Source organism: Arachis stenosperma, chromosome 2, assembly GCF_014773155.1.
Source record: "Arachis stenosperma cultivar V10309 chromosome 2, arast.V10309.gnm1.PFL2, whole genome shotgun sequence".
Taxonomy (NCBI): Eukaryota; Viridiplantae; Streptophyta; class Magnoliopsida; order Fabales; family Fabaceae; genus Arachis; species Arachis stenosperma.
In genome coordinates, this window is record NC_080378.1 from 107,279,700 (window position 1) to 107,298,602 (window position 18,903).

General features: G+C 31.7%; 2 protein-coding genes across 5 annotated transcripts; one reads left to right on the forward strand and one right to left on the reverse strand.

Annotated features, from left to right (window-relative positions):
- The first annotated feature begins 605 nt into the window (after window positions 1–605).
- On the forward strand, window positions 606–1,744 carry LOC130962321 (auxin-responsive protein SAUR36). The gene has a single exon (XM_057888538.1). It carries the CDS (start codon window positions 1,106–1,108, stop codon window positions 1,577–1,579), a length of 474 nt encoding a protein of 157 aa, XP_057744521.1. The 5' UTR covers window positions 606–1,105; the 3' UTR covers window positions 1,580–1,744.
- Window positions 1,745–5,607: 3,863 nt separating this feature from the next.
- Window positions 5,608–12,128, reverse strand: LOC130961383 (O-fucosyltransferase 30). Of its 4 annotated transcripts, none has more exons than XM_057887241.1 (4): window positions 11,595–12,128; window positions 8,821–9,023; window positions 8,018–8,320; window positions 5,608–7,503 (listed from the first exon to the last, which is right to left on the reverse strand). In XM_057887241.1, exons 3-4 carry the CDS (start codon window positions 8,290–8,292, stop codon window positions 6,444–6,446), a joined length of 1,335 nt encoding a protein of 444 aa, XP_057743224.1. In that variant the 5' UTR covers window positions 8,293–8,320; window positions 8,821–9,023; window positions 11,595–12,128; the 3' UTR covers window positions 5,608–6,443. The 4 variants fall into 4 exon arrangements, with proteins under 4 accessions (XP_057743224.1, XP_057743222.1, XP_057743223.1 ...); XM_057887239.1 differs by having other exon boundaries at window positions 8,018–8,646; XM_057887240.1 differs by having other exon boundaries at window positions 8,018–8,690.
- Between the last annotated feature and the right edge of the window lie 6,775 nt (window positions 12,129–18,903).

The following is an 18,903-nucleotide window of genomic DNA, read 5'->3' on the forward strand; positions in this document are numbered from 1 at the left end:
AAGTTGATAATTGAGAACCATTAAATGATTTGATTGATTTGACTAAATTTTTATCTAATGATTCTCAGTTATCAACTTCACGTGAAGTCGACTGCATCTGAGTTTTCACTATTATCATTAGTGTATCAATAGACACTAACAAGTCTAACGGTTCACCTTTTTTATTTATTAAATATATAAAAACATAACAAAAATTAAATTAGTTGAGATAAAAAGTAGTTTATAATCTTATTTTTCAAATATTAAAAATAATATTCTTTATGAATTATATAACAAAAAATAGTTTAAAAATAAAAATTAAAAATATTTTTTATATATTTTTATTAGATCAAGATCCTCTAAAATAAAAAAATTTATAAAAAAATAAAATAAAAAATAAATTATTTTTAAATTAAAATAATAAAACACACGTCTAAAAAATATAGATAAATAAATAAATTTTTATTTTATCATTTCCGTTATATATAGTAAGTAAAGATGAACCATTGAGTCCTTAATTAACCTTAGGTATCTATTACCTTGCTTGACTCTGGTTCCTAATTACTACAACTAACACCTTTTCCGATTCTCTTTCATTATTTTTATTATAAATAGAGATCCCCATATGTTGCGCCACTTCATTGGCGTGTGGACCGCACAAAACACATTTCTCTTCACTTAGCTTCCTTCTACCTTCTTTCTTTCTTTCTTCAACATAATCGTCTTTATCTCTTAGATTCTAATATTCTATACTTCATCAACATCGATCATCGCACTTCTTCTCCCTATATACAAGCTTATGCATGGTTTTGAGTTATTAGATATCTATAAGTCTATATATATTCCGAGTTTTTAAGGTGGTGGTTGTTGGAATGAAGCAACCTTCAACTCATCATATCATTGGCAACCATGTCAAACATACCCACTTCTCTCTCTGAAATTTGTCTCACTCAGTTTCGCTTAGCTATGTCCATAGCAGATCCATGGCCCTTCTCATAAGCCTCACCTACACCTTAGCATAGCCCTCTCAATCTCACCACCTCAAAAAAGAACCCATAACTTCTGTTCTGTTGGTCTTTTTGTTTTTGTTTTTATTTTTACTTTCTATTTTCTACTCTCAGAAAGCATGAGATTCAAGCTCGGGAAGCGTGCGCTTCGGGTCACCCGCTGGGTCTTCAGACGGATCAAGATCCGACCTGTGTACCAACGGTTGGACGGGTCATCACGGAAGCCCATGTCAAAGCTTCTCAATTGGGGCCGCAAGTTGACTAGTGGGGCGAAGTTGTTATGTAATTCTACAAAAATCGGGTCGGGCTATACTCGGGTTGGGGCTGACCCGAATCCTCCTGTGCCTAAGGGATACTTGGCTGTGTATGTAGGGCAAAAGGACGGTGGCGAGTTCCGGCGCGTGCTTGTGCCGGTGGTTTACTTCAACCATCCCTTATTTGGAGAGTTGCTTCGCGAGTCGGAGGCCGAGTTCGGATACCACCACCCGGGCGGGATCACGATACCTTGCCGGGTCACTGAGTTTGAACAAGTCAAGACCCGGATTGCATCCGGATCGGCTTGTAAGAGGCTTACGTGGCTGCGGCATCATTAATGATATATAATTGTGGTGGTGAATTCATTGGAATTAGATTTTAATGATATTAAAAAAAGAAAAGAAAAATGGATTCACTTGGAATTTTGTTTATATATTACTAGGTTGTAATTATTTCTGACCCTTTTTTTGTCAATAAAAAATTTGGGGTTACTCTTTTTTCAAGTTTTTTTTTTTTCCTGAATTTTTTTTATATGCTATAGATATTTGTGATTGAATTGAACATCTGGTTAATGGAGCTTTGAATGTAACTACAAAATAGATTTTAATTTGCTCCTATCATGCTTTTGTTATATAGCAATTACGTAGTGATAATATGTATTGTCAATTGACAAATGACAATTACAGCGATATTGATAGTGTCTAATAGCAGGTTCAATATAGCCAAAGAAAGCAACAGTACTAGTAAAATAAATAATATTTAAAATTTAAAATACCCTTTCTTTCTCATCTCAGGTTGGAGACAGTATTTAGATAAATTCATAGACGTGTTGACAAACACCAATTCTAGAATCCAATAAAAGGAATTAATTATAATTTTCTACTTTTTTGTTTACTATATTTTTTAATCTAATAGACCAAATATATGGTCTATCTAATGTCTATTTAAGGGTCTGCCAAATGCCATTGGCTAATAGATTGTCGACACTTGTTTAAAATGATAAGTGAGTTAATTACTTGACTAATTTAAGGTGATTAATTTTCTAACTTTTTTTATTGTTGACAGTACCCCCAACACAATAAGTAAATGATGAATCTGTTGCGGATTTAAGTCTCATTTAAGAGGATTTATTGTTGGCTAATAAATTATTACATACATAATATAAAATTTAAATTCTGACACTTATTTAAAAAAACAAGTGAACTTATTATTTGACCAATCTAAATTGGTTAATTTTCTAATTTATTTAATAAAAAGCTATAGAACAAGAAGATTGGTTTCTAGTTGAAGCAAACATTAGTGGACTCAAAATAGGGTGTGACAAAGAACAATCACTGTTTTTTCTGTTGGGCCTAATTGTGCCTGTGGAGGCAGGTACAAATTGCAAAAGGTAGAACCAATCAGAACATCATCTTTCTTACCTTGCAACTAACTGTTACACACACCTAAGACACACAAACCAAATTTCACACGGAAATTAAATAACAAGAGACTCTACCTATAAAATCTCTAGGGAATTATTTCGGTCTCCTAAAATTTTGAAAATAAATTGTTCTTTTTTATACAGATTTATTATATAATAATATATCAAATATGATGATTTACTCCCTAATTTTAAAATAATACCGAAACATTGCCGATTTTTAGTACTACTTCTTTGTCTCGCATATTGAACTAATTTTTCATTTTTAGCAATTTAATGTATTAAAAAAAAAGAATGATCAGAAAGAATATATAACATAACTCCTTTTCAATTTGTTAGAGTTCATTATCTAGGAGCACTAAGGGTAGAGAATTTGGTACGTTGGTTCTTCCTTTCTGCTTTCTTGTTTGCATATTTAATTCCTTGAAAAAGATTGTCCAAGGAATTAACAAAGACCTGCTGGGAACCTTTTAATTTCTCACCAAAAGTGTCCCTATCACCAAAGATAATGTGGGTAATGCAAAATCATATATATTTTGTTTAGGCACAGATCTTCTTGTATGAAAATTTCATAAGACTATATTGTCAATAATCTTATTATTTTTAACTTTTCAATCAATAATAAAAATTAATATATAGTAATTATTATGTGAAATTTTCATAGAATAGAATACGGGATTATTTATTATACTTATTCATATATTTTATAAAAGTCGCATCTGTGGTTGATGTGAGGAAATCAATCACCATGAATGGCTGAAAAGGATTAATATTTATTAACAAGAGGTGGCTGAGTTTATTTTGGTTCATGTGGTCCATGCAAATTGTGACACTCTCAATAGCCTAACTTAAACATGTCTTTGATGAAAGGGATTGTGCTCATATTAGGATTCTTTTGGGAGAAGTTTGGTATGTGGTGCAACTTGGGTTTCCACTTCAATCCGAATATTTTGTTTGGTCTTATCAATTTTTCGTCGAAACTTCTCTCAATTTTGAAAATTCATTTGATCTCATCGATTTTAGATTTTTACTATTGATTATAGATATTCTGAAAAAATCTGCGTTTGAGCCTATTTTGTTTATGATTTTTTGGAGAATTAGTGTTAATCAAAACAATCCATGACTTATAGAAATGATCAAATTGGTTCTTGAAATTGTAAATGGTAAATTGTAAATCTTTATTCGTCTTTAGTTCAACTATCGTTAACACAATGCTGACATATAATGTTAAAGCATCAATGTGACATCTCTAATAATAAGGTGATGTGATTAAAAATTCAGTATAATTAAATACAGTGTTTTAAATTAGTTAATTGTACTCATTTTATTTAATTGGTTTCATATTAGCATAGATAATAAAATAAGTTCAATTAACCAATTTAAAATACGTATTTGATCATACTAAACTTTTAGCTATGTTACCTTAGGCATTGTGGATACCATGCTAGGTTGTAACACTTTAAGTTAGCAGTGTGTTAACAACAATTGAATTTTAGACAAACAAAAATTTATAATTTGTAAATTTAAAGACTAATTTATTCATTTTTAAAAATCAAAGACTATGTAATAAATGTTGAAAATTTTAAAGACCAAATTGAATATTATTACGATAACTATATATGATAATTGTGATTAATTACCTAGTTGCAGAAGGTGCAGTCGTTCAGATACATTCTCTGAAAAGGATGTACTTTGCAAAGATTTGAAGACAAGAAGACAATCAAGTTCAGATTTTGTATTGAAACATAATCTAAACAGTATCCAACTGCTCTTGTTTTCACTTAGTGTTTTTTTTTTTTTCACTGTCAATGATTTTCAGAATCATGTTGGTCGGTTTGGCTACCTAGTACGTATTAGATGCAAGCCAAATTCTGGTCAGTGATTGTTCTAGATTTTCATTCAAAATTGGTCTAGAAGCAATTAGTTTCAGCACTCTTTTGAAAGAAAAATATTAATTCTTTTACATTTTCTGTTAGGGGCAAGTTAAGTTATTCATTATAATTACAAGAAAATTACTCTAGTGTTCTAGGTAAATTATGATCTCATGTATTATCATATAAGAATAGAGGTCTCAAACGAGTCGAAACTCGTTAGGACGACTCGCGTAACTCACTAAAAAAGGCAAGTTGGGTTAGAAATTTGAGGCCACTATAATAAAAAAAAAAACCCACTTAACTCGTACCACCTAATTTACAGATTTTGGCAGATTTGGGCAAAGCGGGCTTATACAGCAAGTCTGCCATTCTATAAGAAGATGAAAATGATAATTAAATTTAGAGCATTACTTTTGTATTTATATTTGAAATGTTTGCTTATTTTATTCTGACTTATAATTTGAACTATGTTTGATTGATTAGAAATTTAGACAATATTTAATTTAATTATATATTTTGAATAATTAAACAATATCAATTTTATTATTTTGCTTTAAAAGACTTGATTAATAATTATATTTATTAAATATTTAAAATTATAAGAACTTTAATATTTATAAATTTAAAAATTATAATTTTTTGTCTTTAGAAATTATTTATTCAAAATATTTGTGAAATTATATATTTATTTTAATATTTAATAATTTAATAATAAAAAAACGAAAATTAGCGAACTTGGTCGCCAACCCGCCATTAATATAAAATAATCCTAAATTTAATCAATTTAATACATAGGTAAATTTTGAATATAAAAAGCATCTAAATCACGTATTAAATATATAAATTTAATTTTTAATAGACTATTAGTGTAAAGTAATTTTACGTACATCTTTTATATTGATTGCATAAATAATCCTCTAAAAGAACAGATATGATTATACAACTGTATAAAACATTTTTCACTATCAGTGCATCAAAATTAAACTCTAAATATATTATAAAATTACACAAAAATCTCATGAAAATTTTACAATAAATTAATTATCTAAATCTAATAAATTTATTTCATATATAAAATGTGTACAATTAAATTTATTATGCAATAATATATAAAAATATAATTTACCCTTTAATTCTCAAAGGATATCGGAGAATTGCCTAATTCGTAATTACAATTATTGGCATCCTACGCCTTAAAATTACAAACTTGGACAACCTGATTCGTCGTCCTCATCCAACTTTGAGAAATGATGTTTTGACTTGTAACCCTTGACATAGATATTAAACTCGAACCAAGGATCAACTCGCTGATACGCGCCAGTTGAACCAATAAATTACTAGTTGAACCGGTTAAGTAAGATATAATGACTGATGAGTAGTAGTAACTTGCCTCACATAATTTAAACCTCAATCCACAGTATTAAGCATTTAAGCCTCTAAATTACAAACAATAAGTCCTAATGCTAGAAGGGACTACCACTTCAAACTTTAATAAACATGTTCATTCATCAGCATACAGAAAGAATTAACAAAACATCTTTGTTGGTGGTGTTTGTTTTAGACGCCAAAACAATAAAAAGCTTCTGAATTCTAAGTGCTTGAAAAGAAAAGTTACCTTTTTCTATGGACAACATCCCCATCCAAAAGGGGTACCAGCCAACTAAAATGTGAAACACTTGCTGCGACTACATTTTAGATACCAACATTGTTAGTTGAGATTCATATCCAAAGTATGAAAAACGGCCTCAACTGAAGTGTATCGTGTTTCTTGACACGACTATGGTTTGGAGACAACCGATAACAAAATACCAGTTATGAAATCATCTCCAGGCGCAGCATAATTGAATTTCAATTCCAATCAATCCAATAGGACTCAAAGATTGAAGGTGATCTTCCATGTAGGTGTTAACTCCGACAATAATCGGAGCCATATTTTCTCATTAGTTCGATATTTTCAGCAATGGTCGATCCAGAAGTTCCAACAAAACCAAGAGATGCACAGCCACAGACAGCCTGCTCAACATAAAGAAGTACATCAGGTAATGATGGATTGGAACAATACTTTTTACCGGCCACAGTTTTGGAGTTCGTAATGAACCTCTGCCCATGACCTGCCGCCATGAGTTTTACGGCTGCTTGTCTGACCACTTCATCAGTGTCTCTTAGGAAATACACTTTATAGTTATGTGCATCATTAACTAAATCACCTAAGTAGGTTCCGGTCCAATTATCTCTTGGCAGATCAGTCATTATAAATATATGGATTTGTTCGGAGCCTTTCTGCCCTAAAGATTCTAAGCTTTGTCTTAACCCTTGAAATGTAGCCTTGTGATGATTCTTAAACTGCCCGTCCAACAATCTAAGCTGTGCACAAAGAAATGGAGCTTTTATTGTTCTGCGAGCAAACTCCTTTCCAGCACTCATAATTTCCGGAACGAATGGAAGATACTTGATTTCTCTCATCAAAGATTGTAGCCTTTGATCCTGAGGAGATTCACGAATATCCATGTATAGCTCGGATCCTTTGTATGGGGATGAAAAAAGGCTTCCAAATGCCAGTAGTGAGGCTGATTCAACCTTAGAACCAGGTCCAAGAGACTTAAATACATCTCTCCTTTTCCGAACGTATGATAAGTTCTTTTTCTTCTTCAGTTGCTCATCTGGTTGGAATGGATCTAATGTGCCATCCTCACCACCACCTTGGTCATAAATCCATACTGTAGTTCTGCAGTCGTTACGGATAGCATGTACACACTTGTTATCACTCCCACGAAGCCCGGCTATAAGGGATCCACATTGCTTCAGGGTTTCAGAAACAGAGGATTGTAATGTTGAATCATTTAAGCAAGCCGAATCCAAGCTGATGCCACACCATATTGACACAAAATCCCTAAGGTCTATCACTCGAACAAGAGACTTAGAAACTAATGATGAGACATCTATAATTTCGGCAATAGAGATATACCTGCAAAAGAACAAAATTAAATTGTTAAAACTTCAAAATTTATACAAAATACTAAGGGGCAGTATTAGTGTAGTTTCAAACACACATTTTTGTGATACTAGAATAATTGAAGAGAGGCAAAAGAGAACGAAGTTTCATCAACTATACATGAAAACGAAACTACCATTTGAATGTTTGAACAAAACTGCTAATTCGCCAACTCTTGTCACAATTTCTGTGATGGAAAAAATAGTTTCAAAATGCAATTGGCCCGGGAAAATTTTGATCAATAACTATTCTCGATTTATCAAATGAAACCCAGCTTGAAACTTCCCTTTATCCCCCCCATTCAAGTTTCAAGACATCATAACAACCAAACTTTTCATTGTTCTTTTGAGAAGAACTTCAAGCACAAAGAGCAAGAAACAAAATTGTGTTATCAAAATCAATTAGCGGCATCTTTACCATCCAATACTCATTCATCAGGACAAAAGCTCTTAAAACTGAAAAAGAGGGACAAAAGAAGCTTACTAACCTTCTCTCGCGCATGAGCTCAATCACATGGTTCCAAACAGAAATCCGAATCTCATTCGGATCGAAAACCCGAAACTTCGGACAGCTGCCTAGAGCAACAGCATGATGATCTAAAATAGGAGGAACAATCAAGGTTCTATTCAGTATCCCTGCCATTAGAATCGCATTCTTGAATTCCGAAAGCTGGTTGCTGAACCCGCTGTGCGGCGCATACCAAACAAATTTCTCCCCTAATGCCAATGCTTGGCTAGAGCATTGCCCGGAATGTAATGCCATATTTTTGGACAATCCATTGAGGGATGAACTAGGCATCATATAGTAGTAATAGAGAAACATGAATGACACAACAATGATAACAACCGACACAGGAACAAGGGGAACTCTGTTCTGTGGTTTCCTCTTAGGCAACATTCTGGTTAATATACTAGGATTCAATAATAACAATAATAATAAAGAAAATTGAATTGTCTGAATCTATCAACCTACGTTGTTATCTGAACTCAACTCGTGTAATCAAATGCAAGTAACGTGAATCAATTGTTAAAAAATCTGAAGCACATAACTTGAGTTCAAAACCCCCCCAAAATCATATGATCAGTCACATGATCAAGCAGCAAACTTTATCTGTTTCTGAAACAAATTTCCAAAAATGAAAAGCACCCATCATCAATAACCTAGCAAAGAACATATGTTTACGATGTAAAATTGAAGCTATGAGAAATGTTAGTGGGAATTGCTGTTAGAATCTTGATAGAGAAGGAAAGGGGCAAAAGATGAGGGTTAGAATTGAGAAATCCATGAAACCTGAGAAGAGAATGAGTGAGATTCAGAAGTGGCGCACTCTCCGAATCAGAGAACTTGTTCCGCCAATGTAGTCCATCTTCATGGTGGTGCTCTCAAGCTTCTTGCTACTTTTTCACAAGGTTCTGAGAACCGGACCGGTTATTAAACCGCTCTGGTCATTGGTTTATTAATTTATTGGTTCAACCAGTCCAACCGTGATTTAACTGAAAAAACCATTTTAAATAAAATAATAAATAAATTATAAGTAAACATCCTAAAATATAATTATAGTCTACTATAAATCTTAAAGAATTCCGCTGGGGAACCAATGAAGTATCTGTACAATGTGTATAATGGACTGTTTATTAGGGAAATGGATCCTTTCCAGTTTTTTTAACACTTGAGGAAATGCAGTGTGATCTCTCACCATTAACTTTATAAGTGGGGCCAAAATTAAATATGAAAGAGAGAGCATTGAAGGGTGAGAGATCACAATTGACACCATCCAGTTTTTTTTCTCACTGGAGAGGATCAACTCCCGTTTATTAGGGTTGAATTTGAAATATATCTCACAAATTTAAAACACAATAGCAAGAATTTCAAATTTATCGACATTTATCCGCATTTCAGGATTTCAGGATTCACTTCTCATAAATTACAATGCAGCAGATTATGTACAAACTACTACTGTTACACTGATCATTTACAAACTCAAACATTTCTGAATTCATTCAAAGCAAATTTAAGCCGACCACCACCTCTCAGTATCATTGGTTTAGTACAATATCTGCAAATAATTCCCCCTAAGATCCCTAAAATTCATGTGACAGTAACTACAAACAGTAAGACGTACAAGAAATCCATCGCCATTCTATTCAGGCAGGGATCTTCATGCACCAATCAAAACATCCAAGATTATGGAATAGTATATCAAATTTCAAAAACATCATTTCATGTAACACTGCACAAATTTCACCACCAAAAAGAAAAATTCACATCGACCAATCGTGGCAAAGCTCCGATCACTCTGATTCTCACAACAGCAATAGCAACAGCATCAGATTCCGCAATCAATCATCCAAAAACTAAATAAATCAATTGATAGTAAATTAATTGCAAGAACCCTCCGTAAGGCCACATTTTCCATAGAGCCAAACGGAAAATCAAATCCAAGCAAACACCACACAAATTAAAACAACCAACAAACCAATGCACCCAAGCAGCTTGCAGAACAACGCACAAAAATCGAAAAAGTATATGAAATGAGATAGTACGGAACCCACAGGAGACGCAGTAGACAAGCCAGCCATGCGCCAAAACATCTTGAATTCTCAGAGGAGGAAGAAGAAAGAATCGGATCTGGCAAGGCGCAGAAACCCTAGCGCCTCGGGTTCCCAAATCGAATCAGGAACGGGGAAAACCCTAGAATCGGGAACAGGGGCGACAAGACGACGGCGCGCAGGACGAAGACGATCGAGGATGGACGCCGAGCAAAGAAGAAGAGAGCGAAGTGCGAACAGGGAGTTGAGGACAGGACGAAGAGAGAAGCCTCAGACAACCACGGACGGCGGCAATGACTCACTCACTCCGTTCGGCGGTGGTGGAGGCTAGCTAGGGTTTTCTCTCTGAGTTGAGAAGAACCACGGTTAGGAATGAAACGTGGAGGGGGCACAAGTTGTGGGTTTGGGACAGGGGGAAGGAGGAAGTCGCGGAGGCGCCGACGACCACGGACGGCAGTGTCGGAACCGGACAGAAGAAGCTAGGGAAAGTTTGGATTTTGTTTCTTCAGAGAATGCCAAGGTTCTGAAAACCGGACCGGTTATCGAACCGTTCTAGTCACTGGTTTACTAGCTCATTGATCCAACCGGTCCAACCATAATTTAACCGGAAAAACCGTTTTATAAAAATAGTAAATAAATTATAAATAAACACCCAAAAAAATACAAACATCAAAATATTATTCAAACTTTAATGTCTAGCATTTTGCCAAAACTCAGATAAATACAACTTTTTCACCATATCACCATATTTAAAAATTCATATATCCTACCTTAAGCTAAGACAAATAAATTAGAGTTCAATTAATCAGTGATGAATGACAATAAAATGAAACTAGAGGCATAATATCTAATAGAAAAATTGAATGACTTAGAATTAAAACAACACCAATTAAAATTTAAAATAAAGCAACAACACCAGCAGGAACAATTGAAGGTAACAGAGCCACAACACAAACAATTAAAACATAGTAACACAATAAAAAATTATGCAGCAGCAAGAAAATTTTCCAAAGATTAAGAAGGATTATCAAAATTTCAGACTTTAAGGACAATTTCAGCACACTTTTTTTCAGCACAGCACAGTACAATAGCAGTGAGCAGAGCTAACCATTTAAAGTAAGAACACAGAACAACACAAAGAACAAAAACAGGACTAAAATGAATCAACTAATCAGTAATCATTCAATCCAAAACAGAGCTAATCACTCCATGATTCAAATTTCAATTAGTAGCACTAACAGAATCCCCCCAAAAAAAATCAATGTTCTGATCAGAACTAAGAACAGAGAAGGAATATTCATTAAGGTGTCGAAATCCTCATATCAAGTCTTCAACCACTAGCAAACCCAGAACACAAAAACACAATAAACAAAACTTTTGATTCTAAAACTAATAAATCTCCAAAAAAATCTAGACCGATTTAAATACTCACTATTTTCAACAAAAACTAAGGCATATCAACCCTCAAATTAACATGAAGTTAACCATTTTAGAAACAAGTTCACATTTTGGTACCTATTGGAAGAGGCGACAGCAAACTAAGTCCAACCAACTTCATCTCCTTCCCACTTTAGAATCCGGCCATCGGCGACGTTGGTATATGGCCCTCCGCCGTGACAATCGAACACGAGACTCTCAGGACCAAGGGCTCCGGTGACGTGGAGGAGGCGCGCGGCGTGGAGGAGTGAGCAGAGAAGCCATTACCTTCGATCTGAGCAGTTTGGGAAGAGTGTGAGGAAGATCTGTTGAGTGCGACGGACAATGGCGATCAGGCGACGGACACGACGACTGACGACGGCAGAAGCGCGGCTGAGAAGACGAAAACCAGACGCGAATGTCGATCTCAACGAAGAAGCTGCAATTGGTGAGACTGTGAGAATGAACAGGAGTTGGAGACCTGGAGCACGACGACAGCGCGACGGACGGCGGTAGTGCCTCACTCCCTGCGCCGGTGGTGGAGGTTAGATGGCTAGGGTTTGTTTGAGGGGCAAAACCAAAAAGCTCTGAAGAGAAAACGTGTGAGGAGGGTGTGTTGGACTGTTGGGGGAAAAGGGGTGAGTGAGTGAAGGGGCTGAACGTGGGTTCTTTTTTTTTTTCAATCAAAACGGTGCGTTTATTAAGAACCGGCCGGTTATCGGTCCAATCCGACCGACCGGTTCAGCGGTTTTCGAACGATTGGTGGAGTGCGGTTATTAGTGGCGGATCGGACCGTTTTATTGTCAGTTTCCGGTTCGACCGGTTTAACCGGCAATCTGATCTGGTTTTTAGAACGATGGGTAGAATCTTGAATTCTTGATAGAGAAGGAAAGAGACAAAAGATGAAGGTTAGAATTGAGAAATCCATGAAACCTGAGAAGAAAATGAGTGAGATTCAGAAGTGGCTCAGTCTCCGAATCAGAGAACTTGTTCCGCCGATGGAGTCCAGTGCGCGAACTTGTTCTTCATGGAATCATGGTGGTGCTCTCAAGCTTCTTGTTACTTTTTCACTTCAAAACAGAAATTATTTTGGAGGAAGAGATGGAATGTTTTTGTAACAGGTGAAGTGCTCAAAACCCGGCCCATATAGAGAACCCAATTCAGCTCACATAGTTGGACCGGGTTTGGGTCTATAACTTTTTTCATTTCTTTCTAAAGTTCAAAATCATATAAAATATTATATTTTACTGGGCCTTTTTCCCCTCCTCAAGGCAGAAACATAACTTTGTTTTTCTTTTTGCATATTCTTTGTTTTTAAGATAATAGTACAATACAACTTTATTTAAAAGAAAAATCGACAAAAAGATAATACTCTTATTACCAATGATAATGACGAGCGCTTAAATAAATTCAACACAACTTATTGTTCTGTTTCTAAATTTTATTTTGTAAATAATAATACTAGAGAAACAAAAAAATAATATAAAATTTTTTTATTTAATATTTATTAATTTAAATAATAATTAATAAATATTAAATAAGACAAATTTTATTTATTTTTTATTTATTTTTTTGTTATTACTCATTTTTTGTTTGTAAATAGTTGAAAGTGATCTTATTATAATTCATTAAATATTTTGGCTTTTAAGTAGTGGGAGTCATAGAAGAAGTGGATGTCAGAAATCACCAAAAGATGGTAAAGTAAATATTCAGTGTTTTAATAGAGTATGATTAAGTTAAGTTCTCACATGTGAGTTCAACTTGTCATTTTAAAATAGTTAAAGATGACTATTTACTTTTCAAAATGCTTAAAAGTTCAACTAGGAGTAAAGATAGTAAGTCTTCAAAATGCACATTTAGCATTATGCAGCTTTTTTTTCCTTTTTATTTTACTTTTTTTTTCAGTAGCATGTTTTGCCTGTTCTTTCTTAACTAATTTTGATAATTCGAGTAATAGAACATTTTTTCTATACAAAAGTTTAAATAAGCTTAAAAATAATCCTATTAAAACTTAGAACATAATTTAAATGGTTTTCAAACATTTACAAAGATACACATAATTAAATTACCTAATAAATTTAGTTTTTATTAATATATATAACTGTTTTTTTTTTGTGATAGACAATATCATTTTCTTAAAATATGATATACGAAATATAAAAACTTTTCTATCTATGTAAAACCAACTTAGCCCTTGTTCTTTATATTAATAATAACCTTTTAATAACCTTTTAAGATATAGTCATAACTAATTTCATATTTATTGGATTTGAATAATCTTTAACTACATAAAAAATAAGAATATTGACTTTATTCTTTAACTTTAGTATAAAATCAAATTTAAATTCAATCATATAGATAAGTCTATTATAAATTTATAACAGAAAATCACGTTATAACTAATCAAATTTTATAGGCCTCACAAAATGATAATTTAGAGTCATTTAAATCTTTTCTTTTTCATCATATTCAACCAAAATATTATAACAATTTTTTATTTTGACTACTCTTTTACTATTATATTCTAGTTATTTTTTAAATTAAGTAAATATTTAAAAGTAAATGCTTAATTAAATATGGAGGATTAAAAATTATTTAGGGGCATTTGTCAGAAAGTCAAGTTAAAATTTTGATTTTTTTTTATTCATTAAAAATAGTAATATCTTTTTAATAATTTCTACAAAAGTATTTTTAATAAATTATATAAACACCTAAAAATTAAAAATGTTAGGATGCTAGTTATCACTAGTCAGTGATAGATTAATTTTGACGGTATAAGAATGGTCTTAATATAAAATTAAAGTTTCACCTCTTCATGATCAACACACTAATAAAACATTATATCAATAGTAATTTCATTATATATATATATATATATATATATATATATAATTTTTGCTAAGCCAGTTATTGGTAAATTAGTGATTTTGACAAAAAATCTAACTTCAAATTTAAGTCAAAATCACTTGTGTATTGTCAACTAATTGTTGATTTATGTTTTTACAACAAAAGTTGTATTCTTATTTCATATTAGGATCACTCTTGTTCTGACATTAATGTATGACCAATAGATGTTTTAACAATTTAAATTCTAATTTCATGTTAAAATCACTATTTTATAGCCAGTTATTAGTCGCAATTAGTTTTTTAACACAAAAATTTGACTCTAACTTTATGTTAAAATTACTCCTGCACTGTAAATTAATTGTTGATTAGTGTTTTGATAAAAAAAAATATTCTAATATTATATTAGAATCACTCTTGCTATTCCAAATAGTGATTTATAAGTATTTTGCAAGAAGTTATATTTTAATTTTATGTTAAGATCACTCTTATACTGCAAGTTAAATTATTCATTGCTTTAACAAAAATCTTATTTTAACATGACAAGTTGAACTCAGCACATGTGAACTAATTAACTTAACCATACTCAAAATGTATATTTGGCATCATGCAGCTTTTTTCTTCTTAATTTACTATTTTTTCTTAATTTCTTCCCTGACTAATTTTGATAATTCAAGTAATAAAGCATTTTTTTCTATACAAAAATTTAAAACTAGTTTTATTTCGAATATATTTTAAATTGTTTTTAAGTATTTACAAAGATATATACATGTCATGAATTCACATTTTCAAAAAAAAAAATAGTTCATTCGTTATAACTCGACTCATTAAAATGACAATAAATTTAAATTGATAAAAATAAATATTTATTTAAATAGACTAATAAGCGAATTACTAGAATTGATATTTGGAACCTCTTTATTTTAATTTAGATTTATAATTTTATATAGCATGACAAGATAGTATATGTATATAAAAAAACTTTATAAAAAGGAAAAAGGTATCACGTGATAGAGCTTTGAAATTACCAAAAAAGAACCACATCTATACCTCACTCTTACTCAGCATATTATTATAACTCATAATGAAGAAATGAAGAATATAAGATAATCCATACAAGCTAAGAGGGGAAAGAAAAATGTTTACAAGAACGCTTCAATTTCAATTCCAATTAGACTCCATTGATCATAGAACAATTTTATTAGCTTTTAGACGCACTCTACTACTATTTCTCTTTTCTTCTTCAATTCTTATTAGTAGTAGTGTCCATGGCTACACCACAAGATCTTATGTCTTCATCTATGCAACTTGTTCTCAAGAGAAATACCAACCAAACACACCCTTTGAACCAAACTTAAATTCTTTATTATCTTCAATTGCTACTTCCTCTTCAGATGTTTCTTACAATAGCTTTTCCATTGTTAATAATAATGGAACCTCATCATCAACACCTTTATTAGAAGGTTCCATATATGGCTTGTACCAATGTAGGGGTGATTTGGACCCAATTGAATGCTCAAAATGTGTTCAAAATTCAGTTAACCAAATAGGGCTAATTTGTCCCTATTCACTTAGTGTTTCTTTGCAACTTGAAGGGTGTTACATAAGATATGAACATTTTGATTTCTTAGGAAAACTTGACACAAGTCTTAGGTACAAGAAATGTAACAAAAATGTTGTGAGCAATGATGTTGAGTTCCTTAGGCGAAGGGATGATGTTCTTGGTGATTTGCAAGCAAGAAGAAATAGTGACTTTAGAGTTAGTAATTCAGGACTTATTGAAGGGTATTACCTCTATAATGCACAAATATTTTATTTAATTTGTACTCAAATATATAAGTATATTACTTAATTTTTTATATTTGTTGCTATTTTTTATGTTAAATTTCATATCTTATTAGGTATTATATATATTCATGAATACTCTTGTTTTTTAATTTGTGTAACATATTATTAGGTATGCTCAGTGTTTGGGGGATCTAAGTGCTGAAAATTGCAACTCATGCATGGCAGAAGCAGTGATGAAGTTGACGAGATTTTGTGGATCAGCAGTATCAGGTGATGTATTCTTGGGACAATGTTATGCAAGGTATTGGGAATCTGGCCACTACAACGATGATGAACCAGGTTTGTTTAATTTAGAGTTGGTTTCATTTGTATTTTTATTTTATTTTTAATATTTTTGTTTTAAAAATTTTGTGAATGTTATAAATAAGAGAGTAATCTGAAAAAAATGATTGTATATTATTAAGTGTGAATCTAAGAGTATAATGTACAAAAATATATATAGATGCTAGAATAATCAAAACAATAAAAATACAAAATTCTATAATAAAATACATAGATACGCTATATAAATATAAATGATACTAATTGATCCTAGTTATACTTTTTATAATAAAAATATAATTTTATTGTTTTTTTTTATGAAATTCTAAAAACAAAACATATGAAAATAAAAACTAAATGCACTTTTAATTTTTAATTTTTCATTCTTCAATCTTTTCTGACAATACTAATTAAACTCTAAATGTTGAAATGCTATGTGCTTATATTGGATATAGTTATAAGAGATATCCGATTAACTCATATTTTGATTTTTTTTATTGCATAGTATGTGGATATTATTTAAATTGAATTAATATGTTGTCTAATAATATTTAAGTAGAATATAAATTCAGATAATATTTTATGAAGAAATGATAATGTCACTCTAATATGATTTTTTTATATTATATATTTGTATAAATTTATAAAAAATATCATTATTAAAATAAAAGTCACAATATTTATTTTTTATTTTATTATATACATAGTTACAACAAAAAAAGATTCAATATTTTTGTACAGTAACTAAAAGTAATTATTAATTATAATATTCTAAACTGGCAATCAATAATATAAATTAGCTTAGCAACAAGTTAATTAATACATATATTTACCTCTTCATATTTTAAAAAAATTATTTACTCCACTAATTTTGAAGTAATTTTCCACTAGCAATTTGTCAAACGAAACAGTCAAAAGGTAATCTTTTCTTGTAACAAAATTATTCTCTAATTTTGAAACTTTTTTTATGCTTTATCTGGAAATGCACACCGTTATTCCTCTATCTGCATATATACACTTTTTAATAATTTATTGCCTTTAAATCCAAACATAATAGTGACTTTATTTTGTATAATGTATATTCACCTATATACAGTTCAGGAACCTGCATTCAGCCTAAAGTTGTCTTTAAAAAAAAGCTACACTTTTTTATTAAAAATAGTGATATTATACCTGAAATCTCAGAACACCTTTTTTCTATTTTTGTTTTGTAATTTTTAATTTAGAACACTGGAAAATTCTTTTTTTTTTTTTCTTTAGTTTGAAATTTTGAATTGCTATATACTAATTAATATTTTTTTTATCATACTATTTGCAAAACTCTTCAATAAATTCACAATGTTTTTTTTGGTGTCAAATTCACAAGTTGTTTATTAGGAACAAGTTTTGTTTTTAAACATTTAATCATCCTTTATCTGTTTCTTTCTTAATTTTTATGTTGCAGATTCTTCGAATGAGGACCAAGTGGGAAAATCAATTGCCATTATTGTAGGGGTTGTATTAGGTCTAGCCATTCTTGTTGTTGTTCTCTCAATCTGCAAAAACGCCATGGTGAAAAGAATCCATTGAGGTTAATATAATGCCACATATAAGTAGGACTTGCACTCAAAGTAGGTATTAATCGAGTTTTGAAAATGTTAAATCTAATTTTTTGTGCACTAAATTAAATTAATAATTATTGGTCTGTCAAAAATATATGTATAACTTTTATTCTCGACTTGGTTTGGTTTAAATTTATAGGACAATTCTATATGTGCTACATTTTTTTATAAACACTAGAAGGAATTTTTATTTTTTGTATTCCTTGGGTTCCCAAGTGCTGCTTGATGATCCTCAGCGGCGGTTACAATCTTTTTCATTTGCAGCTTTTATTTTTGGTGTGGATTATTTGCAACGTTTAAATTTTTGGTCACTCATCCATCAAATGGGAAGCCCATTTGGTCCTCTGTATATTTAATGGATCAAAAAACGTTTAGAAAGTTTAACCCAATAATTAGAGATACAATTACACAAAATAAAAAACAAATGGTGCATGTTTAATCAAGAGTTTTTTAATTTTAATATGGGGATTCTAATGGAGTCTAACAGCGTTATGAAGGTTTAGGGTGTATTACGGAAATGTGACGGCGGGGTAAAACAAATCGGACGGACCGATTTGGTGGGTAGAAATCGGATGGACCGATTTCAGGGTGGAGATGGGTCGCAAATCGATGGCACCGATTTGAGGACAATGGCCAGGTGTCACACATGCACCCAGGTCCTGGTTGGCCCGTGACACTCCTTCTCCCAATTCAAGTGATGTAACCCCCTCCCAACCTATCACTTTCACTCTTCGTTGGATCTCTCTCTCAACCCCACACTTTACTCTCTGAACCCCGTCTCTTTCCCTTCTTTGTTCACCATTGTTGAATCACAAGAAAGTATAACTATTTATTGTTTGTTAAGTAGTTAGAAA

Excerpts from the sequence above, each read along its gene's own strand:
- LOC130962321 (XM_057888538.1), top strand. The coding sequence starts at position 1,106 with ATGAGATTCAAGCTCGGGAAGCGTGCGCTTCGGGTCACCCGCTGGGTC.
- LOC130961383 (XM_057887239.1), bottom strand. The coding sequence starts at position 8,427 with ATGTTGCCTAAGAGGAAACCACAGAACAGAGTTCCCCTTGTTCCTGTG. Across the intron at positions 7,504-8,017 it reads GAGCTCATGCGCGAGAGAAG|GTATATCTCTATTGCCGAAA; the intron begins GTTAGTAAGCTT and ends GTTCTTTTGCAG.